Source organism: Xenopus laevis, chromosome 1S (genome assembly GCF_017654675.1).
Source record: "Xenopus laevis strain J_2021 chromosome 1S, Xenopus_laevis_v10.1, whole genome shotgun sequence".
Taxonomy (NCBI): domain Eukaryota; kingdom Metazoa; phylum Chordata; class Amphibia; order Anura; family Pipidae; genus Xenopus; species Xenopus laevis.
In genome coordinates, this window is record NC_054372.1 from 193,204,991 (window position 1) to 193,229,510 (window position 24,520).

The 24,520-nt window shown below is 41.1% G+C and overlaps 1 protein-coding gene across 2 annotated transcripts in view; it reads right to left on the bottom strand.

Annotated features, from left to right (window-relative positions):
• myo5b.S (myosin VB S homeolog) overlaps positions 1–24,520 on the bottom strand; it is a 126,321-nt gene that overhangs the window by 13,738 nt on the left and 88,063 nt on the right. The window contains exons 19-31 of one of the 2 annotated variants that reach the window (XM_041580639.1): positions 22,152–22,363; positions 19,979–20,135; positions 16,688–16,927; positions 15,109–15,345; positions 14,300–14,384; positions 10,760–10,908; positions 9,548–9,670; positions 8,594–8,734; positions 7,175–7,240; positions 4,871–5,101; positions 3,131–3,219; positions 1,128–1,205; positions 17–215 (exon numbers count right to left, since the gene is read on the bottom strand). In XM_041580639.1, the coding sequence (XP_041436573.1) occupies positions 17–215; positions 1,128–1,205; positions 3,131–3,219; positions 4,871–5,101; positions 7,175–7,240; positions 8,594–8,734; positions 9,548–9,670; positions 10,760–10,908; positions 14,300–14,384; positions 15,109–15,345; positions 16,688–16,927; positions 19,979–20,135; positions 22,152–22,363 (2,007 nt within the window). The remainder of the gene's footprint in view (positions 1–16; positions 216–1,127; positions 1,206–3,130; positions 3,220–4,870; positions 5,102–7,174; positions 7,241–8,593; positions 8,735–9,547; positions 9,671–10,759; positions 10,909–14,299; positions 14,385–15,108; positions 15,346–16,687; positions 16,928–19,978; positions 20,136–22,151; positions 22,364–24,520) is intronic. The other variant, XM_041580640.1, reaches the window with a different exon arrangement.

The following is a 24,520-nucleotide window of genomic DNA, read 5'->3' on the forward strand; positions in this document are numbered from 1 at the left end:
AAGTCGAGTTACTCACCAGGTTCTCATTAGTGAGGCGGGTAATTTCATGCTGAAGTCCGAACTCCACCTGAGCCTCCGGGGAAAGCTGAAGAGCCTGAAGAAGAACCTGCTGCTGCTTCTCCAACTCTTCCTTTAGGGAGTCAATGTGAGAGCTCAGTATCTCCACCTCCTCGTCGTGCTGCCTGATTTGTGCCTGAAGCTGAGCCTCCAGAATCCTAAGGAAAATACACTATTCAGTCAAAGTCATGTATGGCCTCTTGCCTTTACTCAACTACAACAAAACAGGGTCCCCAAACAGTCAGCACCTAAAGTTTGGCTTAAGTGGCTAAAGTGACAGGGGCACACTGTGGATCTAAAAATATAACCCAATAATATTGTTTCAATGCAGATTTATGATGTGTATAACTCTGGCACCTTAACTATTAACAATTTCTTTAAAGAATTCTGCACTGGAATCAATTTCTCAAAAGAGCAAACAGATTTTTTTTATATTCAATTTTGAAATCTGACATGGGGCTAGACATTTTGTCAATTTCCCAGCTGCTCCAAGTCATGTGACTTGTGCTCTGATAAACTTCAATCACTCTTTACTGCTGTACTGCAAGTTGGAGTGATATCACCCCCCTCCCTTTCCCCCCCCAGCAGCCAAACAAAAGAACAATGGGAAGGTAACCAGATAGCAGCTCCCTAACACAAGATAACAGCTGCCTGGTAGATCTAAGAACAACACTCAATAGTAAAAACCCATGTCTCACTGAGACACATTCAGTTACATTGAGAAGGAAAAACAGCAGCCTGCCAGAAAGCATTTCTCTCCTAAAGTGCAGGCACAAGTCACATGACCAGGGGCAGCTGGGAAATTGACAATATGTCTAGCCCCATGTCAGATTTCAAAATTGAATATAAAAAAATCTGTTTGCTCTTTTGAGAAAAGGATTTCAGTGCAGAATTCTGCTGGAGTAGCGCTATTAACTGATGCGTTTTGATATAAAACATTTTTCCCATGTCAGTATCCCTTTAAATCCATTTAAATCCAAATGAAATACCCAAATCCAAGGTGGCTCGGTACCAAGTGAAATAGTGAGACAGGAGGAAAGGAAGAAGAAAAAAGGAAAAGAAAAGATGACCTGGCTACTTGCTTTAAGCCTTGATAGGCCAGGCCAAGCTCACCATCTTCATTTAGGTACCCCCAATCCTGAGTCTTTCTAAAAAGAAAGGATAGAGAAACAGACAAGGAGACAAGGGTTGAAAAAGCAGAGAAATGAGTCATTTGCCACAAGAAGTTAGTAATGTGCAAAAGGAGAGGAAAGCAGGTATTTTTGGTGGGAATCTGTTCTTCACCTGGAATTAACATAAGAACCATTAATGCAAGTTGCTATATGAAGATAAGGATAAATTCCCACAAAACCTTGTGATAATCCAGTACAATACAATGGTCTCAAGGGCCACGGGCACTGTGTGATGTCACTGGGAGCACTGGAAGTCAAGGCACCAATCAGTGGAGTCCAAAGGTAAGGTACTGTTGAGGCCCAGTACAAAAGGCCTGAATTGCAAATTTATCCTACAGCAAACCCAAGGTCAAGTGGGATAATTCATATATATATTCAGTTATAAAGCCATAAAATGGTTCCCGAATATACCCATGGGCTCATGTACTTGGATAAAACAACAGAAAATAATAAGGGGCAGAATTCATGACCAGGTTCTCAAGATATTGTGGCCTATTGTCCTGGCAGGTTACTTTATCAAAACATTTCTTTTGGAAGCTACAAAGAAAAGTAGAAATAGACTAAAAACATAAATTGGTTAAGCCAGACACAGGTATTAGACCCCAGCTGAAATGGCACAGCACTATATACATGAGATAAGCCTATAAGATGTTACACATTATTTTACAGTTTATGTGAAAAATAAAGGAGACATTCTGTTGATATCTTTGAGGTGTTAATATGTTTGTTCCCAGGCAATATGGTTTTAACTATGCACATTGGGTGGTTTACAGAGCGTTTCCAACCCTGGGAATGGCCAAAATCAGGGATCCCCAACCTTTTTTTTTACCTGTGAGCCACATTCAAAGATGAAAAAAAGTTGTAGAGCAACACAAGCATGCAAAAAGTTGTAATTATGGGCTGTAGTTGACTATTGGTAGCCCCTATGTGGACTGACAGTACATAAGACGCTCTATTTGACAGTAGACAAAACAAAGTGTTGAGAAGCCACGAGTTAAAAAATCCAAAGATTTTTTGAAATTTTTAACTCGAGGCTTGAAAGACACTTCTCAACCCTTTGTTTTGTCGACTGGAATATGAATTTGACTGGAGCGTAGAACAGCTAGTTGAGGTGCCAACACAAGTTGAAGCGCGGCTATTTCCAAGGAGTAGTCCTGAGTCGGACATGTAAGTTCTCTAAGCTACATCTATTTGCCAGTACATATGGCAGGAATCAAAAAGTTGTTATTTCTCCAAAATAACGAACAGAAATATAATGAAAAGTTCAATCCATTTATTGGGACATACAGGTGAAGGCCTGATGTGTTTCATGCCTGTTGGGGCACTTACTCATAGGCCTATGGGGGGCACTTACTCATAGGCCTATGAGTCAAGACTACTCTTATATTTCTGTTCATTATTTTGGAGAAATAACTCACAACTTTTTGATTCCTGCCATATGTTATGCACCCATGGACTGGGGTGAACTGTGAGTATATCTCAGTACCTTTATCTTTATTGCCCTTATAATTGGACACTGATTATAGTGGTGCTGTTACGGGCTATTTTGCATCAACTTTGTTAGTTTAGCTATTTCACAGTACACCTGTATTTTATGCAACTAAAACTTGTCTCCAAGCCAGGAATGAAAAAATAAACACCTACTTTGAGGCCACTGGGAGCAACATCCAAGGGGTTGGTAAGCAACATATTGCTCACGAGCCACGCCTTGGGGATCACTGGCCTAAATCAACTAGAATAGTAATCTCCTGGACATGCTGGTGCACTCGTAGGTCTGGTGCCCTGTTTCTGAGACATAATCACCTGACCTGCAACTCCACCATCAGGATTCATGTGAACCATAATAGATAACCAAACCCACCACTCCCTTGTCTTTCTGAGAGCCACTTGGTTAAGTTTACCTGTTTGTCTCACAGACTCCATGATAGGCTTCAATGGCGTCGTCTTCATCCATTTCCTTGTTGCTGTTTGGCCAACTGGCTTCTGAATTCTATAGAAGCAACACCACCAACAATGTATTAATTGCATTCTGTCATTGTACTAGTATAGTATTGTACTAGTGTAGTTTGGTACTAGTAAAGTATGGGGATTCCCTCACTCCACCAGATATAAAACCTGAATGTGTTTGATACGAGACTTCAGCAGATCCTGCTGCACTAACTGGAAAGCTGGACAATGATAATTAATTGTGCAAAATACTTAATACACCTTATATATTCTAGCAGTTTGTGTTTGAAAATATATTTCTTAGTTATTAGAATACACATAGTAAGCTGGAGTCTTACTGGGTCTGTGCTTTCAGTAAGAACTGCCAATCACTGATACTTCTACCATTAAAGAGTTGTGGAGGAAGCGCTTATTTAAAAGACGGTTATACGATTATACGACATACATTGGGCGTTATGCCCTATTCCAGTAATAATAAAGAATGAGCAGTGCTTAGTTAATTAATGACACCATTAATGAATGACACCAGTAGAGTTATATTCAATCGTTCATAACAAGTGAAGGCAAGAGGGGAAATGGAAAATAATAAATGGAAATGGAAAATAATAGTGGAATTCCTCAAAACAAAAATAAAATAATTAATTAATTAGGACATGAAAAAAGGGGCCTAAACACATTTTGTGCCATTTGGGGCACTTACTCTTAGGGGCAAATTCACTAAAGGATGAAGCGCCTAACCGTTAATTCGCTAGCCTAGCGCATTTTCGTTAATTCACCGATTCACTAACGGACACTGGCGTAAATTCGCTAGTGTTACTTCGCACCCTTACGCCTGGCGAATTTGTGCAATGGACGTAACTACGCAAATTCACTAACGCGTGAATTATTCTGAACGCTACCTTTTACGCTAGACTTCCTTCGCCACCTCAGACCAGGCGAAGCGCAATAGAGTAGATAGGGATTGCTTCAAAAAAAAGTTGAAATTTTTTCAAAGTCCCAAAAAACGCTGGCGTTTTTTCTTTTTTTTATGGGTGATAAGCTGAAAAAGATCGAATTTTTTTTGGGGCTCCCCTCCTTTCCCCCTACATTTCCTAACTCATGGCACCTTAACTATACAGTGGGCACATGTGTAGGGCAAAATAAACATTTTATTTGCTGTTTCGAAGGTTTCCCAGGCTTGTGTACTGCTGCTACATATACTTCCATTGTAAATTCAATTTGGCGTCTTATGCAAATTAAGCATCGCTAGTGTAACTTCGTTTGCTTGGCGAATTAACGCTAGTGCAACTTCGCAACCTTTCGTTTCCCCTGAGCGCAACTTCGGATGTTAGTGAATTTGCGTGGCGCTGGCGAAAATATGCCTGGCGAAGTGCGGCGAAGTGGACTGTGGCGCAACTACGAATCTTAGTGAATTTGCCCCATACGCTCCTCTTTTCATGCCCTAATAAATGATTTTTGATTATTATTTATTTTTGTTTTGAGTTTTCGATTAATCCCACTATAATTTTCCCTATTCCAGTAACCCATAGCAACTAAAGAGATTTCCATTTCCATTATTCTAACTGCTAATTGGCCGCTGTGGCTACAGTCCTGGACAAAATATCACTGCTATTCCAAACCTCTTCTCAGTAATCTAAGGCCTAAAGAAGTGTCTGAAACACCTGGAACATCCATTTAAAACATTAAATTCTCACCATAATCCTCTCTGCCTCTTTTTGTTGAGCTGCCTTCACAATCTGGGTTCTGAGCATAAGTACTTCTTCCTTCCGCACCTCCAGCTCCTCATGGGCCGATTTCAGTTGGTTGAGTAACATAGTCATTCTAGCCTCATCGCTTGACCCATCTACTGCTCCATCTGCTATCGCCTTCCTCATCTCATTCAAATCGTTTTTAAGCTTCTTGTTTTCAGACTCAAGTTCTTGCCTCTGCCAAATATGAGAACATATAAATTAAGAGGCCTATGCACAACTGTGTTTATAATCCCTTTAAATCAAAGCGTTCCCTGGATCCATTATGATGCAATTGTGGCTGAACCGATTGTTTGGCCCCCCAGTTCATCACACGTGGGGTATTCTCAATTGTGACAATAAGAAGGGAGATCAATGGCACAAGTAGAATTGTGCAGTATTGGTGTTTTCACAAACTGTCTAAATAGTCTTGCAAAACCATCTACAGCAAATTGAAATCAAATACAATGTTCTGCTTTTCTAGAAAGGAAGCAGAATTTTGTTCCAACAGCGCCACCTGCTGGTCAGTTTCCCACCAGTCTGACCACCAAGTAGTCAAGGAAGTTGTCAGGAGAAAGAAAGAGGCTGCTCTGATGTTCTTCTGCTTAGGAATAAAATTAGAAACCTTTCTCACATCTTTCCTAAGCAGAAGAACATCAGAGCAGCCTCTTTCTTTCTCCTGACAACTTCCTTGACTACTTGCTGGTCAGACTGGTGGGAAACTTTGTAACAAAATTCATTCATATCAACAGTACATGTATCCCTTAATATCTTGGAATTAAAAGAAAATAAATAATGAATGTAAAGGACAAAAGTGCTCAGAATAGCATTTTTAAATCAATGTTACACTCACTTATTTTAAAGGTTTACTTGTCCTTTAAACTGGTGTTACTGGGCCTTTGCTATCCCATTAGCTGGAGAGCTGCTGATGGAAAGTGCACTCATTTCTACTGATAACAGAGCTGCCCCTGCTAATATCAGCCACTCGTCCTCACATTGTGCAGAGAAGCGTTATAGCTTCTGCCAGCCCTGCGGCGCTAATGTTTTTACCAAAGGTATTTCTACTGTTATTAGAACATTTCCTAAGAGAACATGAATACAACCAGCTCTGGCCCGGTCTCAGGAGGCATTAATAGATGCTTTCATTAAGAGCCCAGGAATTCCCGGGACTACGAATATTGCAGTTCTTTTTATTGATGCCTATTCAGCTGCTAAGAATCTCTCTGACCTTCAGGAATTCAGGAGAGAGGAAGGATCAGAGGCTGCTGACTTTCTTTATTGCTGCCTCCTGAATAATGACCCTCATTTGACAAAGTGTCTGGCTATGCAATATGTTGGTGCTATATAAATACATGTTAATGAAAGGTATGGGAACCGATGGCCTACATTTATTAGCTAATGAATCAGGGCTAACTGTTCTGCATTAGGTGGGATTGTGATCAGCAGCAGCCGGTGGGGAAATCTCTGTCTCTGCTTGTGTTCACTGACACTGCAATTACATTTACAAACACATTTAAACACATGTATAATGGACATTAATGATGCAACAACACTTAAAACAGGGGATTTCATATGATTTAATGTATGTAGCATACACTTATGCATTTATATAATTTGGGGCTACCATCTTCCTTGCCTTGGATAAAGCATTCTCAGAATTGTTGATGTTGCTACTATCTCTGCAGAAAGCCTCAGCCATAATGGCAGTTCCCACATCCAGGTATAAATGTAAATCTGCAGATGAATAACGTGTTACCCCCTCATACTGTGCTGTGTAAGGGCAGAGACACACGCTGAAATTCGGGGAGATTTGTAGCCGGGCGACTAATCTCAATGAATCTGAGCGTGTGCCCTGACCCTTAGGGTCAGGGAACTAAGGGTCAGTGCACACAATCAAATTCGGGGAGATTAGTCGCCCGGCGAAAAATCTCCTCTTCTTCGGAGCAACTAATCTCCCCGAACTGCCTTCCCGCTGGCTAGAATGTAAATTGCCAGCGGGATGGCACTCTGAGCACTTTGTTTCGGAAGTCGCCCGAAGTTTCCTTGTGAGGCTACTTCGGGTGACTTAGGAAAACGAATCGCGCCGAGTGCCATCCCACCGGCGATTTACATTTTAGCCATCGTCTCCTTTAAGGAAGATATTTGCCAGATTATATACAGAGAAAGGATGGTGTAAAAGAAAATAATGGAAGTTATTAGAACTCTTTATTATTCTTTATATTCCACAGGGATTGGAAAGGCAAAAATGCACAACTGAATATAGCAAATTACCTTCAGATTGTTGTAGGCAAGATCAGTGTCGCGGTCTGCAGTCACCTCATTGGCTGTGTCTATAACCTGAATAGAAAATCAAACAGAAACTGTTAAAATTTGCATTCCTTGCAACACTTTCCTTAAATCTGGCAACATGTAGATGGACAAAGGCTGACCAAGTATATTCAATTGAAGACTGAAAAATGCATGTCAGTCTTTATGTTACCTGGTGAGTGTATGATCTGCCCCACCTGTACCCAGCTATAAGAATGCTGCACCGTCTGGGCAATAATGAATAGTTCTGAATTTCAGGATCAGAGCTGATTGACCAGGCACCCGATCCAAACAGCTAACAGTTCCTCTCGGCATTTATATGGGGGGCTTGGTAGTGCCTGCATGTTCAGAGATCCAATTGTCTGGCATGAGGGAGGAGCAAATGGATGTCTAAAGGTAGTAACACACACAATATGTGCGTGTATTTTGGTCTGCCAGTCCTGACCAATACATGCCCCATAGATATTGGTTTGTTAGCGAATCAGCCAGGTTTAAAAATGTCATCTGCCGATGCACCATGTTGGCCAGTGCACGTTCCATTGACAAATGAAGAAGAGGAGTTGTGCACAAACGCTTGGAAACAAGAGAAGTTGGCTATACCTTCTGCTGGCCTTTTCAGTCTCAGTCCGTTTGACCGGGGAGCTGGTCAGTTGGATAGTGTAGCTATTGTCCAATAAAATGTATGGCCACCTTAAGTAACCTGAGGAATTTGTTGATCTAAAAAAGTCATAAAGGCTCAGGTCTCAGTTCTTCCTCAGGGTTGGACTGGTCTGTCTGGGTAGAGATCCTGGTGGGCCTTTATTATTTCCAGCATAAGCCTATATAATTGTTATACGATTTGTCTCCATCTAATTGTTGTGAGATGGGCCCCTGGATTTCAGGTTCTCTGCTGAAACCTAAAAGACCCAGTTCAACAATGGTTATGCCTGAGCATAAATCAGACAATAATCCTGACCAGAAACACATATAAATCCACTTTTGACAAAGTCACCAAACAATCAAGTCTTTGCCTGGCCACCCAAGTGGTGGGACAAATCAACCCAATCTCATCATCTGGCCTCCTGGCCAAACAATGAATAACATGTAGGCCTATGCAGACTAGCTGGAAAAGGATATTCATATTCAGCCCAGTATGGTCCTCCTCTAACAGCATTTTTCCATCTGACCTGATGTCTCATTAAGACCCTGGATAATGATTACAAAGGTTATGGCTTCGTCCTCATAAACAGAACATAGTTTGCTCCCATGTTTGGTGAGCTCTCTCTATACAGGCAGTATTGTATCATTTTAGATCAATTTCATGCCCACCTGTGCCCTGTGTCCTGTGTCAGGCTCAAGTCTATAAAAGGGGATCTTTATCATTTTAGGGAAAGCTCCAGTTACCTGTGATTTTTTATGTTCTTGCTGTTCTTTTTTGTCCAGTTGGCTCTGCAGCTTCTTCCTCTCAAGCTCAAGTTCCCTCACCCTCTTCTGCAGCTTCAGGAACAGAGACATGTCCATGGCAGCCTTTTCCAGCCCAGCCTCCTGTAGAATCATCAGGAATTCAATAGATTTACATTTACCAGTTTTATTGGGGGGGGGAATCTACGTTTTTCATGATTATATTTCTGTAAATAGAGCATCTGTTATGTACTACAGATTATGGAAAGAACAGAAGATAAATATATATCATGTTCCATGAATCCTGCTAAAGTAATGCCAATCTGGCATTCAAGGGTGGTGCTACAATGAAGTGGTCTCACCCTGGAACACTGTTTTAATCTGCATTGTCTCCAACAGGGCGATGATCCATCGTGCGGCGCTTGATTTCTCCTCCCTGGCTATCTCCTAAAGAAGGCAGGGAGGAGAAATCGAGCGCTGCACGATGGATCATCGCTCTGGATCGGAGCGCAAGCAGAGTTTCGGTAAGTTATTTGTTAATAAAGACTTTGCGATTTTAAAGTTACATATGTCTTGGTGGTTTTTTTTCATCTATGCAAACAAAGTTTTTTTTTAAAAAAAATTGACGTTACTGGTCCTTTAAGGCAAAAATGCCGCTCCTGGTAACTTTAAGAGCCAAATTTCAGTTTTTCAACCCAGAAATTCAGCTTTTCAACTCAGGGAGTGCAATTGCACTTCTCTGCGCTAGCGTCCTGCCCCCCGGACCCCTCTTGAACCCCCTCTGGCACCAAATAGGTGAGTGCCGGGGGGGGGGGAGCAGCAGCAAGTCACCAAAGGAGCCAGGATTACCCCTGCCTCTAATGTTGTTGTACTGCAACATTCAACAAGTCTCTGTGCTGACATAGATTTTTCTCAATGTATAAGAGTCAGAATATCCATTATGTATCCCAGCATTACCTCCACCTCATTGATGGTATCCTCTGTGTCCCCGATCTCAGAGGTAGATATTGAGGGGTAATTGGAGTCAGATTCTAAGCTGCTCTGATTGGACGGATTCCTCCTGTGACCTGGTATCTGTTGCTGATGTACAAAAGAGTGAAGAAATATTACACAAGATACATTTTATTGTGAAATACATATAATATATATATATTTTTTTTAATTTCAATGGAAACTGCTAAATCTAAAAGATCATTACTAAGGTGTATGAATATGTTGGGAAAAATAAATTGTTTATATTTTATATACCTGTATATACTCGAGTATAAGCCTTCCCGAGTATAAGCCGAGGTACCTAATTTTACCTCCAAAAACTGGGAAAGCTTATTGACTCGAGTATAAGCCTAGGGTGAGAAATCCAGCAGCTTCTGGTAAGTTTCAATCAAAAAATTGAGGGTTTCTGCTCCCATTGGAGGTGCCGGCGTCTCGTTTTTGGATGCTGGCGACCATTCTTGGATGCCGGTGAATATTCTTGGAGACTATTCTTGGACGCCGGCGACTATTCTTAGACGCCGGCGACCGTTTTTGCACTTGACCCGAGTATAAGCCGAGGTAGAGTTTTTCAGCATATTTTGGGGGCTGAAAAACTCGGCTTATACTCGAGTATATACGGTACCAGCAGAAGCACAATATAAATAGTTGTGAACTAAATTATAGAGGAATTTGCACACACACCCACTGACCTATGTCAGGCAGGCAGGCCAATAAGATACTATAGGGGTGGTCATTTACAACCTTGTGCAGTGTGCAACTTGATGCCATTGCCATTTTATTTAAAGTAAATGTCGAATTTTTGCCTAAAATCACAGAATCATTGTGATCGCTAGGGGCAGAGTTGGAAGTGAAGTCTCAAAACGTCCATCTGGCTTGCAATTAAAATAACGCTTGTGGCCAATATTTAGGTGCAAGTCGGTTGCGTCTATTCATGCAACCTGTATTTTGACACAAAGGAGAGCGCACATTGAAGCAATTTATAAAGATACGTCTCTCAGTGTGTGCTCTCCATTGCATCACTATGTGCTTCTACATGGAGCACCCACAGCCTAGGGTGAGTTTGTAAATTACCCACAAAAAGTGCTCCAACTCATGCAGCTGCTTTATAAATATACCTCTGTTATACAATAATAAACATTATACAGTTGCCAGAAATTATACCATTCAGTAATTTACCTTAATAATGTTCACCTCATCCTTCAGGTTGTCATATCTCTGCTCCAACCTTGTATATTCCTTTACCAGATTCTGGTGCCGGGACCTTTCTTCCTCGAGATCCTTCTTGATCTGCAGGTTCTCCTTCACTGTACTTTGGGTAAATTCATCTAAACAAGAATAAGGGCAGAGACGCACGCTCAGATTCGGGGAGATTAGTCGCCCAGCACAAATCTCCTCTTCTTCGGGCGACTAATCTTCCCGAACTACCTTCCGCCGGCTAGAATGTAAATTGCTGGGGGGTGGCAATCATTGTGCTTTGTTTTCTGAAGTCGCCTCACGTGAAAACTTCGGGCGACTTCAGAAAACGAAGCGATCCAAGTGCCATCCCGCCAGTGATTTAGATTCTAGCCGGCGGGAGGCAGTTTGGGGAGATTAGTTGCCTGAAGAGGAGGCGATTTATCGCTGGGCAACTAAATCTCCCCGAATCGGAGCGTGTGTCTCTGCCGTTAAGCATATACAGTAGCATAAGAACTACTGTGCTTAAAGGAGAACTAACAAACAACATAATTTTTGAACTACTAAATGGAATGTTGTCTTGCAGATATATTGTATGTCGTTACTGTTAAAGGGACATTCTCATTGAAAACTAAATAATGATTGGTTGTTGGTCCATTTTCTCAGTGTCCTTAATGAGTATTAGAATATAATCAGGGATCAATTGTAACGTTGCAAAAATATTTTGCTTGCAAATTCCCACATCTGAAGAGGAAGGGTAGAGCTAAAAACACTAATCCATCATAATGGCCCCAGTGGATAAAAACATATCCAGCAAGATCTCTATAACATTGACTGTCAGGATTTGAGTACTCAGCCTTCAATAAGGGGGGTATCTTGTGCATCCTTTTTAATTAAGTAAGAATACAATATATTTGGTCATGTATTTATTGAAAGAAAAAAATATCCAATCACATATCTGCATGTGGCAAAAGTATGTGAATCCTTAGGATTATCACATCATTTAAAGGTGACATGAGAGTCTGGTGTTTTCAGTCAATGGGATGACAATCCAGCAAAGCCTGATCACACATTTGTGGATGTTTATCATGGCTCAAGTAAGGAAGTGTCTGAGGACTTTAGAAAAAGAGTTGTTGATGCTCATAAATATGTTTGTGAAGATTCTCATTCATCCAGGTCGTGGTATATCTGTAGAAATAAGTCAAATCAACTGGACTTGCTGTGTTTTTCTTGAAGACGTTTCACCAGTCATCTGATTGGCTTTCTCAATAGGGATGGGCGAATTTTTTCACCTCAAAAATGAGGCCCATAGACTTGTATGGCGTTGTGCGTCAAAAAAAAAAAGATGCGCGTGAAAACAATTTCGCCACGTGACAACATTTTTTAATGGGTGTTGGCGACATTTCGCCGGTGGCGAATTTTTGACGACACGGGTTAAATTCGCCCATCCCTATTTATCAATTCAGAATGAGATTGAATTGTGAAAGAAAGTTGGATGACTGGGGAAACGCCTTCAAGAAAAACACAAGTCCAGTTGATTTCACTTATTTCTACAGAGATGCTTATAAAGCTCGAAAAGGTTACAAGACTATGTCTAAAACAGTCAGACAGATTGTGTAAAATGAAGGAAATTGAAGACTATTGTTACCCTACCCAGAAGTGGTTGACCATCAAAGATACTTCCAACTGCAAGACATCAATAGCTCAAGAGCAAGACTCAGCGTGGACGGCACTTCTGGACAAAATTTAATATAGCAGGTTGCTGGACAAAGCTAACGCGTTTCGGGATCAAATCCCTTAGTCATAGGTTACCTAGAACCTATGACTAAGGGATTTGAACCCGAAACACGTTAGGTTTTGTCCAGCAACCTGCTATTTTAAATTTTGTCCAGAAGTGCCATCTACATCGAGTCTTGTTATACAGTGGGGACAATGGAGACTGAGCACCTGGCAAAGGGAGGAATGAGTGGTGAGCTTGAGCGGTCTCCCCTTTTTGTTTTTTACTAATAGCTCAGGAGGTTACAAAGGGACTCAGGGTAACGTCTAAACAACTTAGGCCTGTCCCACATTGGCGAATGTTCATGTTCGTGAGTCCAATATCAGGATAACACAACAATAGTGAGTACGGCACAGTAGCAAGGAGAAAGACACTCCCCAAAATATTACTGACTGTCTACCGTTTGCTAAAGATCACGTGGACAAACCTTAAGGATACTGGTTTTGTCGACAGGTGAAGCCAAAATAGAACATTTTGGCTTAAATGAGGAGCATTCCATTGGAGAAAAACACTGCATTCCTGCATAAGAACCGTATCACATCTGTGAAACATGTTGGTGGGATTGTTCTGGTTTGGGCCTGTTTTGCTGCATCTGGGCCGGGACAGTTAGTCATCATTAATGGAACAATGAATTCTGAGCTATATCAGAGAATTCTAAAGGAAAATGTCAGCCCATCTGTCCATGAGCTGAATCTCAAGAGCCAGTGGGTCATGCAACAAGACAACAATCTACCAAAGAATGGTTAAAAAAGAATAAAGTGAATGTTCAGGGATGAGCAAGTCAAAGTTATAACCTTAATCCAATTGAAATGCTGTGAAAAGTGAACGGTTCATGTGAGGAAACCCACCAGCATCCAAGAGCTGAAGCTCGTTGCGGTTGTTGCTGTACAAGGAGGTCACACCAAATAAAGTGTGATTCACTTACTCTTGTCACACACAGATATGTTATTGGATCATATTCTTCACTAAATACATGACCAACTATATCTTGTTTACATATGTTTAACTAGGTTCTGTTCATTTACATTTAGGACTTGTTTGAAAATCAGACGATGCTTTAGGTCACGTTCATATAAAAATATAGCAAATGTTCAAGGTTTGGGAAAATTTCACGCACAACTATATGTCACTTAAGCGTCAAGATGCCCCTCACTGCCTGTCACTACTGATTATACTGATTATACTATTAGACAGTCCGACATCAGCTCAGAAATACAGTCATTCAGTTACAGTTCCAAGAGCTGTGGAAAGGGGTGTTTTACCCTTTTTATCTCCAAAGGGCAGTGATGTCAGACCACTCAGTGTGCCACAGGCATTTGGTAATATTAGGTAGAATCAGTTTTAGTAGCACGGTTTAATCAAATAGCAAAGCTTGAGTTGTCATCAGTGCCGGGCCAAGTCGGCTGGATGCCCTAAGCTACAATATGTCATTCCTCATCCACATGCGCGTGTGAATAATCGCGTGCACACAAACACTCGCATGCACATCAGTGTACGAGCAATCACGTGAGCATGCGTGGACCAGCGCACCCACTGACGATGCATTCATGCGCATGCGTAGAGGAGCGCGAGCGGCCACATTGCTGAGATTGCTGCCGCAGATGGGTGCACAGAGGTCTGAACTAGGGGAAATCCGGCAGAAGAGGTTCTGTGCCTGGCGCCCCTCCAACTTTCGCCCCAGGCACTACGTGCCTCTTCTGCCTACCCCTAGTTCAGGCCCTGGTTGCTATTGATTGTTTTGGGAAAGGTAGGTTTTTTTTGCTCACCTTCAGATCGCAGAATGATTTTATTATTGAGTTCTTCTTTTTCCTCTTTCAAGTGAGTGTTCTCCTCTTCCAGCTCTGAAACGCGCTATGGAGAGAAACAGAGAGCTGGACGGTGAGCAGCAGCCACTGCTAAATAATTTAATGTAAAGGAGAAGGAAAGTCTTCGTGCACTTGGGGGTGCCAAATGTTAGGCACTCCCAAGTTATTGTATTTACTTACCTGAAACCCCGGGCCGGTGCTCCTATCAGCAGAAAACTGCACCGGCCCAGGGTTATTCCAGTGAGCACCACTGACCACTGGTCTGCAGGGAAGCAAAGGATCTCCTGGTGGGCTCAGGCACAATGGATCCCATTCTGGGACAGCCCTTTATCATTCTCACCATAAGCCTTTAAAACCTCTTTACCATTGGTACTGTCTCCATTTAATTGTTGTGAGACTGGGCCTCACAATATCCCAGCAAAGTCCATTCGCCTCAAACCCCATGTCAAATCTATCCTAATTTCATATTTTTTTGGATAACTGCAAAGCAGCACAGTGGATGTGTCAGTATTCCCCTTATGCACTTACCTATCAGCCAAGTAAATGCACATATTCTATGCCTAACAAGTTGTGTTATATGCAGCCACACAATAATGCATTTAACAGACATGCAGCATGTGGATTTATATGTGTTTGGATTTAAAGGTTCCAGAGCTGGCCACTTTAAATATACTATACCAGACACACAGGCCTTCACTAATTCAACAATTAAGTAATTAATTTGTATAGACTGTTGTACCACTATTTTATATCGCTCTCTCCGTACAAACCTGCAGCAGCTGCTCTTTCTCACTCATGAGAGTGTCTTCTACAATCTTCTTCTCATTGTATGCTTTGGCAAGTTCTTCCCTCAGAGCCTCCAGTTCCTCCTGCAAGCTGCTGAGTTGGTTCTCGTCCTGCTGAGCCTGTCTTTGCTTCTCGATTTCCTTCTGAAGTTTCTCAACCTCAACTGCATGAGTAGAAGTCACGGCTGCCAGTTGCTCCTTCAGGTCTTTCTGCCCCTTGTTCTGCGCATGACACAAAAGGGTCATTACAACAAGTGAGTTTTTTTAACCATAACTTGATTGAAGCTCAGATAAAATCTCACCAATCTTATATAAAACATATTTGTCTTTTTCTCATCTATGATCCAATTAACTTTCAGTGATATACGGCTGCACATGAACCAGTTATAGCCTTACTTAGGGAAAATCACCTCCCAGCAAAAATAGTAGTTAAATGATATTATATGATATAAAGATATAGTTCAGGGTAAACAGGTAGGAAATAACTTTTATAATGGAATGATCAAAACATTCTCAAAGCTTCATAAATAAATAACCAACAGGCAAACATCAGTTACAAAAAAATATATTCCAAAATGTTCTTTCAATGTTAAAAATCAATATTTATTAAGTACCAAATTTAAAAAGATAGGCATACTGACCCATTGATGCTCCGCCTTACACATTTCATACCTACTGGTACTTAGTCAGTGCCTATTACTAAGTACCAGTGAAATGCGCAAGGCGGAGCATCAATGGGTCTGTATGCCTATCTTTTTAAATTTGGTACTTAATAAATATTGATTTTTAACATTGAAAGAACATTTTGGAATATATTTTTTTGTAACTGATATTTGTGCCCTTTTGAACTGGGGGCTGTATTCCAAGAACTTTGGCCCTTAGGACTGGCCCTATAGACTGCAGCGTTTGAGCGTTATAAGTATTGAACAGGCAAACGTCCGAAAATGGAATAATTGTGTAACTATAAATACACGGGAGTTATAACCTGATCATTTTCTAGGTGACTTATCAGAGTCTTAATATCTGTCATAGGAACAATTAGTTCCTCTGTGTGTTGTATGTGATCTGAAGAAAGAGGGAGCTCTGATACATAAGCCTAATGCGTTTCGTGCCTTAAGTGGGCACTTACTCATATGAGCCTATAAATAAGTACCCACTTTAGGCACGAAACGCGTTAGGCTTATGTATGTCCTAATAAAGTCTTACATTTACAAAAACTTGGGCTACTGCTTTACTAGTAGTTGGTCTCTTCCTATTTTTGAATTTTCCGCATACTGCAAAAAATGATTGACAACCCTTGGACTGGGGGTTTCCCTGGTAAGAGACCAGTTTATAACTTATAACTTTCTTCCTTTATTCTGATTTTTGCTTTAAAGGATAAGTAAACTTTTAAAATAAGTTTGGCGAAGAAGAGTGCGAGGTCGGCCCAAACCTGGCCGAACCCGAGGGTCAACCCGCACATCACTACTTTAAAGTAAGTTGCAGAACTGTATTTTCATTGGTTACACAAAACAAGTGAATGGAATTCATTGGTTACAACAGAATAAGGCGACGGCCTGCTTACCTGCTCATCAAGCTTTCTCTGCAGCTGAACCACCTTGTTCTCCATGCCCACGCTGAGATTCTTAAAGTGCTCCGCTGTTCGGGCTTCAATCTTTAACTGTTTCAGCTCCCGTCTGGCTTTCATGCGGCGGTAGTAACACTGAATAACAACGGCGGCGCAGCGGAATTTGGTAAACTGTTTGCGAACCATCCACCCGCGCAAGTGCTTCTGAATGATGGTGGCTTTGTGCTGCTCCAAAATCTGCAATAGAAAACAAGGAATAATAATAAAAAAAACTAATTATGCAAAACAACATTACGGATTTGGCTGCCTCTGAGCATAGAGAAATAGTTCAGTTCAGCCACTAATTAAAGGGATACTGTCATGGGAAAAAAAATGTTTTCAAATTGAATCAGTTAATAGTGCAGCTCCAGCAGAATTCTGCACTGAAATCCATTTCTCAAAGCAAACAGATTATTTTATATTCAATTTTGAAATCTGACATGGGGCTAGACATTTTGTCAATTTCCCAGCTGCCCCCAGTCATGTGACTTGTGCTCTGATAAACTTCAATCACTCTTTACTGCTGTACTGCAATTTAGAGTGATATCACCCCCTCCCTTTCCCCCCTCAGCAGCCTAACAACAGAACAATGGGAAGGTAACCAGATAACAGCTCCCTAACACAAGATAACAGCTGCCTGGTAGATCTAAGAACAACACTCAATAGTAAAAACCCATGTCCCACTGAGACACATTCAGTTACATTGACAAGGAAAAAGAGCAGCCTGCCAGAAAGCATTTCTCTCCTAAAGTGAGCACATGGTGAACACGCCTCGCACATGTGCCACAGCACAGGTTCAGCCGGGAGAAGCAGACCTGGGCCAGTGGGGGCCCAAGAGTGCTGGGGCCCAACATTGTTGACCTGTGTTCAATACACTCAAGGGGGAATATTTATCAAAAAGTAAAGTTAGAGATCGCCACAGTCCTCTAAAGTGAAATTCTGCCACTCTCCATTCATTTCTATGGAATTTTTAAAAGAGTATTTATCAATGGGTGAAAGTGTATCCTTTGATAAATATGCCTTTCAAAATCCCATAGAAATGAATGGAGAGTGGCAGAATTTCACTCTAGAGGACTGTGGCGATCTCTAACTTTACTTTTTGATAAATATTCCCCTAGGGCTGATTTTATGTCATAAGCAAATCTTATACTATCTAAAATGCTGAATGTGTTTGAAAATACCATTTTGGTTTAAAAAGTGTGCAATACATTGCAAATTGGATGATAAAAATAAATGACGCTGCGTTTCATTTACTAAAATGGACTGTCTGTATATTCCTTATTTAACCCCTTATGTTAAGTTTGTTGGTTCCACTTTCTTTTTGTATTTATTTGGAATAGGGTATTCTATTTTTGTAGGAGTTTAAAATTAATGTCGTTTTAAATGATTTTTTTGTTGTGTGTGTATACAGGTATGGGACCTGATATCCAGAATGCTCGGGACCTGGGGTCTTTCGGATAACAGATCTTTGCATGATTTGGATCTTCATATCTTAAGTCTACTAGAAAATTGTGCAAACATTAAATAAACCCAATAGGCTGGTTTTGCCTCCAATAAGGATTAATTATATCTTAGTTGGGATCAAGTACAAGAGACTGTTTTATTATTACAGAGAAAAAGGAAATAATTTTTAAAAATTGGATATTTTGCATAAAACGGAGTCTATGGGAGAAGGACTTTCCATAATTCTGAGCTTTCTGGATAACGGGTTTCCGGATAACGTAGTATCTTCATAGTTTAATACAATATATTTTTAATATATATATATATATATATATATATATTGTAGATTAGCCTATGCAAAAACACAAACCACAATAAAAATTGCTCCTATATATTAACCAGGGGCGCTTCACCAATGAGGCGAGTTGAGGCTGTCGCCTCAGGCGGCATCGCCCCACTAGGTACCAGGGGCACCAAAAATGCCGCTCCTGGTACTTTAAGAGCTGAATTTCCGGCTTTCAAACCAGTAATTCGTCTCTTCTAGCGCAGAGAGCGCAGTTAGGCTCTCTGCGCTAGAATACTGGCCCTCTCTGCCATCCTTGTGGACCCCCCTGGACCCCTTCAGGCGCAAAAAGGTAAGCGCACGGGGGAGGGGGCGGCAGCAACTGCTGCTGCCTCAGGTGGCGGAGGGGCCAGGATCGCCCCTGATATTAACATTCGCTGCTTAACTTAGAAAGGAAAAAAAAACACTTTGCCAATAGCTATGCTGGCACAATTTTCTGGTATCTCTGTACAGACAATAAACAAACACAGGGGACTATTGTGTGTGTGTTGGACTTTAAGGGATACTGTCATGGGAAAAAAAAATTTTTTCAAAATGAATCAGTTAATAGTGCTGCTCCAGCAGAATTCTACACTGAAATCCATTTCTCAAAAGAACAAACAGATTTTTTTATATTCAATTTTGAAATCTGACATGGGGCTAGACATTTTGTCAAATTCCCAGCTGCCCCAAGTCATGTGACTTGTGCCTGCACTTTAGGAGAGAAATGCTTTCTGGCAGGCTGCTGTTTTTCCTTCTCAATGTAACTGAATGTGTCTCAGTGGGACATGGGTTTTTACTATTGAGTGCTGTTCTTAGATCTACCAGGCAGCTGTTATCTTGTGTTAGGGAGCTGTTATCTGGTTACCTTCCCATTGTTCTTTTGTTTGGCTGCTGGGGGGAAAAGGAAGGGGGTGATATCACTCCAACTTGCAGTACAGCAGTAAAGAGTGACTGAAGTTTATCAGAGCACAAGTCACATGACTTGTGGCAGCTGGGAAATTGACAATATGTCTAGCCCCATGACAGATTTCAAATTTGAATATAAAAAAATGTTTGCTCTTTTGAGAAATGGATTTCAGTGCAGAATTCTGCTGGAGCAGCACTATTAACTGATGTGTTTTGAGAAAAAAATGTTTTCCCATGACAGTATCCCTTTAAGTGAACAACTCTGAAGACCTCCAAAAGTTTTTTGGATTGATGTTGTCTTTCTATATACAGTATCTGCTCACTGTTGCTTCTGACAGGGAGGATGAATTGAGTATAATAGAGTTAATGGGAATTCTAGACCCATTTTTTCTCAGTGAAAAGGTACAGAAGTAGCGGATACGGCTGCCTTTCCTTCCATCCGATAGACACACATATTTTCTAATTAAGTCGTAGTACATTGGATATCTAAAGTCTGAGCAGTGTGTATGTGAGATCTGAAGAATGAAAGAGATATAAGTGGAGAAGCTTGTCCATCTGATTAATGACTGCAGTACCTGCCGATAATCTCTCCTGACAAACATTCCCCGAGTGTAGGACTGGATAGTTATAGCTGCCGTGCGAGTCTTCTGGAAGCCACGATACACACGGATCATTCGGAATTGCTTCTGGAAGCTGATGGCAGCCTTCGTCATCCTGAGGTGCTGGGCCAACCTGTGAAGAGAGCCGGCACTTTACTTGGGCACCCTGCAGAAGAACTGGGGATGGATGTTGCCATTGGCTAGCAAAGCGTGAGCTTTCTGTATTCTCCTGCCAGTGAAGAAGTGCCCTAGTCTGACTGGAAGCCCTGCAGCCTGTCATTTACTTTAATGGAAACTTCCTATCAATATAAAGGGGTTGTTCACCTTAAAATGAACTTTTAGTAAGATGTAGAGAGGGATATTCTGAGACAATTTGCAGTTGGTTTTAATTTTTTATTATTTGTGGTTTTTGAGTTATTTAGCTTTTTATTCAGCAGCTCTGCAGTTTCAGTGGTCCGGTTGCTAGGGTCCTAATTACCTTAGCAACTATGGATTGAATTAAATGAGAGACTGGAATATGAATATCAGAGGCCTGAATAGAAAGATGAGTAATAAAGAGTAGTACTAACAATATATTTGTAGCCATACAGAGAATTTGTTTTTTTAGAAAAGCTAGAAAGAGTCAAAAGAAGAAGGCAAATAATTATGGTATAAGAATTGGATAAGAAATTGAACACAGTACCTCCAAAGTGAAATATTTAGTATATAAACAATATATGAAGGGTTGTCTTCAAGAAGTTAGAACTAGAATAAAACAGTTTGATTTTGAAAAGTAGGTTCATGTTTTGGGTACTAGTGATGGGTGAATAAATTCGGCAGGCATGGAGTTGTGGCAAATTTTAGCGATTTGCCGCCCACAAATGTTTTCACGAAACTGCGTTACAAAAGATCTGCTGCGACAAAATGAAATTGTCAAGCGCATAAAAAATTTTGCGCATCAAAATAATTCAGACACCCATTGACTTTTTAATGCATTTGGACAAAATAGTCACGCGTATAAAAATTGTTGATTGCATCAAAAATTGTTGCGCATCAAAATAATTTTGACGCCCATTGACTTCAATGCATTCCGCAAATTTTTCCGCTGTTTCACGATTTATTCGACGAATAAATTTGGCCCAGATTAACCCGTCACTTTTGGATACTTCTTCACTGGCTGCCACTGCCAACTATAAAATAATCCCTGCCTCCAAACCGGTAAGAAGCAAGTGCTTGTGCTACGGTATTAGAGAAATAACGATGGTGGTAGAAAGAGCCGTTGATTCCCCTTTACTGGATATTGGGACAGAAACAGAACACAATGAGCAGGAATGCAGTGTCCAGAGTGTCAAACAGTCACAGGGGTAAATTTATCAAAAGTTCCGCCACTAGAGTGAAATTCCGCCACTCTCAATTCATTTCTATGGGATTTTGAAAGGCGTATTTATCAATGGGTGAAAGTGAAAGTTCACCCTTTGATAAATACGCCTATAAAAATCCCATAGAAATGAATGGAGAGTGGCAGAATTTCACTATTAACTTCACTCTTTGATAAATATACCCCACAATCTTTCATTTTTTGCACTTAGGACATTATATCCTGCTTTGATAAATGAATGCAGGTCTCTGTGCTCTGTTTCAGTGAATACAGAGCTGCAGCCTCCTCCATGAATACATTGTTGGTAAGTGTGGCAGCACTGTATTCATGAGGGGAGGACAGAGGGAGGCACATTGGCATCCCCGTCCCACTTCCAAACTTGTTATAAAGCAGTGGCAAATAACAAACCCCTGTACATCCGACACTGTGCTCTGCATATCAGCTGCAAGTCACCGCTACACATAGGGAAGGTGCAAGCTCTTGTACCTCTTAGGGGTATATTTATCAAAGAGTGAAGTTAATAGTGAAGTTCCGCCACTAGAGTGAACTTTCGCCACTTTCCATTCATTTCTATGGGATTTTTAAAGGCGTATTTATCAAAGGGTGAACTTTCACTTTCACCCATTGATAAATATGCCTTTCAAAATCCCATAGAAATGAATTGAGAGCTGCGGAATTTCACTCCAGTGGCGGAACTTCACTCTTTGATAAATTTACCTCTTAGTGATCTTGAATTTTTTCCCTGGGTCTAAAGAAATACTTATTTTCTTACATCGGCTCTCAGCTTCTTACCTCCGGGCAAGGTGCCCACGTGTATATCTCTGGATGGTAACCGCACTCTTCTTCATCCTTCTGTATTTCACCCTTTGTAGCCAGCCCCGTACAGTCTTCTGTATCATAATGGTAGCGGCACGGAACTTGTCTGCGCGCAGTTTCTCTAAGTAGGCCACTTGGCCAGCCCGGAAAAAGATCTTTGTTCGTCCAAACTGGAACTTGTCAGGATCCTATACAACAAAAGTAAAAGTAAACTTAGTACTTGAAAATGTTATCGATAAAAAAAAAAATATTTATTTTCTGTTTTTTTCCCAAGATGTTAAGGGTTCATGTACTGTTAATATGAATGAATTTAGTTACAACAGCGCCACTTGCTGGTCAGTTTCCCACCAGTCTGACCACCAAGTAGTCAGGGAAGTTGTCAGGAGAAAGAAAGAGGCTGCTCTGATGTTCTTCTGCTTAGGAAAGATTTGAGAAAGGTTTCTAATTTTATTCCTAAGCAGAAGAACATCAGAGCAGCCTCTTTCTTTCTCCTGACAACTTCCTTGACTACTTGGTGGTCAGACTGGTGGGAAACTGACCAGCAGGTGGCGCTGTTGGAACAAAATTAATTTATATTAACAGTACATGTATCTCTTAATATCTAGGAATTAAAAAAATAACTAAATAATGAATGTAAATGACAAAAGTGCTTAGAGTAGCACCCTCATCAGTTTTACATTCACTTTTTTTAAGGGTTTACTTATCCTTTAAAGGTCAGGGCACATGCTCAGATTCAGGGGGGTTTGGTCACCCAGCGACAAATCTCCTTTTCTTCAGGGCGACTAATCTCCCCAAACTGCCTTCCGCTGGCTAGAATGTAAATCGCTGGCGGGATGGCACTCAGATCGATTTGTTTCGGCGACTTCGGAAAACAAAGCGATCCAAGTGCCATCCCACCGGCGATTTACATTCTAGCCAGCGGGAGACAATTTGCGGAGATTAGTTGCCCCGAAGAAGAGGAGATTTGTTGCCGGGTGACCAAACCCCCCTGAATCTGAGCGTGTGCCCTGACCCTAACTGCATGTGAAGTTTGGCTAGCTGCCTATTATAGCTAGTGATGGGGTTTTGCACAACTTATATCTCAATGCAATGAATAATATTAATAAATGATATAGGGGTAGATTCACTAAAGGGCGAATTGTCACCAGCAACCGCTTCCCATACCTCGCACAACTTCACCAGGTACAAAAGCCCTACAAATACGCCAATTCAAAACATGCGCGATTTTTCGCTACCGTTATTTCGGCTGTGCGTTAATATCATAGTGAAGATGCGCTATCGCTCATTTGTGCATAGTGAAAATTCGGCAGTGATCTTGCGTATAGGTCAATTTGCATACGGCAGGTAATTTAAAGTTGTATGGACGTCTTTATTTTAAATGTTGGTTCAAATGCTTGAAGTTACCACTTTTTATTACGCAAGTCCAGGGAACCTTAATAAAGACAAGAGAGTTAATATAATGCCCTACACATGAGCCCACTGTAAAATTAATGTTCCATATGTTATATGAAAACCGGTTATCCAAAAAAAGTTCAAGTAGGACTTTGGCAGGCAATTCCAATTCAAAATAGGAAAAGTCGCCAGCGTTTTTGGAACTTAAATGCATTTTCGGCTCACAGGACATGATGTAAGTGACAGAAGACTGAGGAAGATTTGGCTGCTTTATAGCACTTCGCCTGGTCTGAGGTGGTGAAGTCAACTCTGGCGAAAGAGGTAACGTTCAGTAAAATCTGTACTTTTCCGGAGTAACAATCGTTCGCCAGAGTGAAAAGTTGCCTGGCGATAGAGTGCGAATGAACGCTAGTGTGGTCCTGTTCGCTATTGAATTGGCGTCTGCGCCTGTTAGTAAATTGGCAATGTCCCTGCGGGTGGCAACGATGGCGAAAAGTCACTAGCGTTAGCCACTTCGCCCTTTAGTGAATCTGCTCCTCAATGTTGTATTTTTCCTGACGCAGCTAAAGCTAACTACACCTGAAGTCAGCACTATACTGAGTAATAACAATAATCACCCAACTTAAAACTCAATATGGCCTTAATATTTTTGGGCTGTGGATGCGGGTCATCTTCTGACTGGTCTACATGGGCCAAACAATCGGTATTCAGCCCAATTTTGTCCAATTTTTTCGGTAAACTAACCAGTCAAACTACCACTCACTTGACAAACTCATCAGATTATTATATTAGAAAACTATTCAGATCTGTTTTCATGAGACCTGGCTAAGCAGTATCTCTAGTTGTTGTTATGTGTTGTTATCTTTAGTGGTCCAATTCATACAAAACATTATTGAGCTTCCCAATTAACTTGCCCTGTGGCCTCTTCACCCGCAATACAACACAAATCTGAC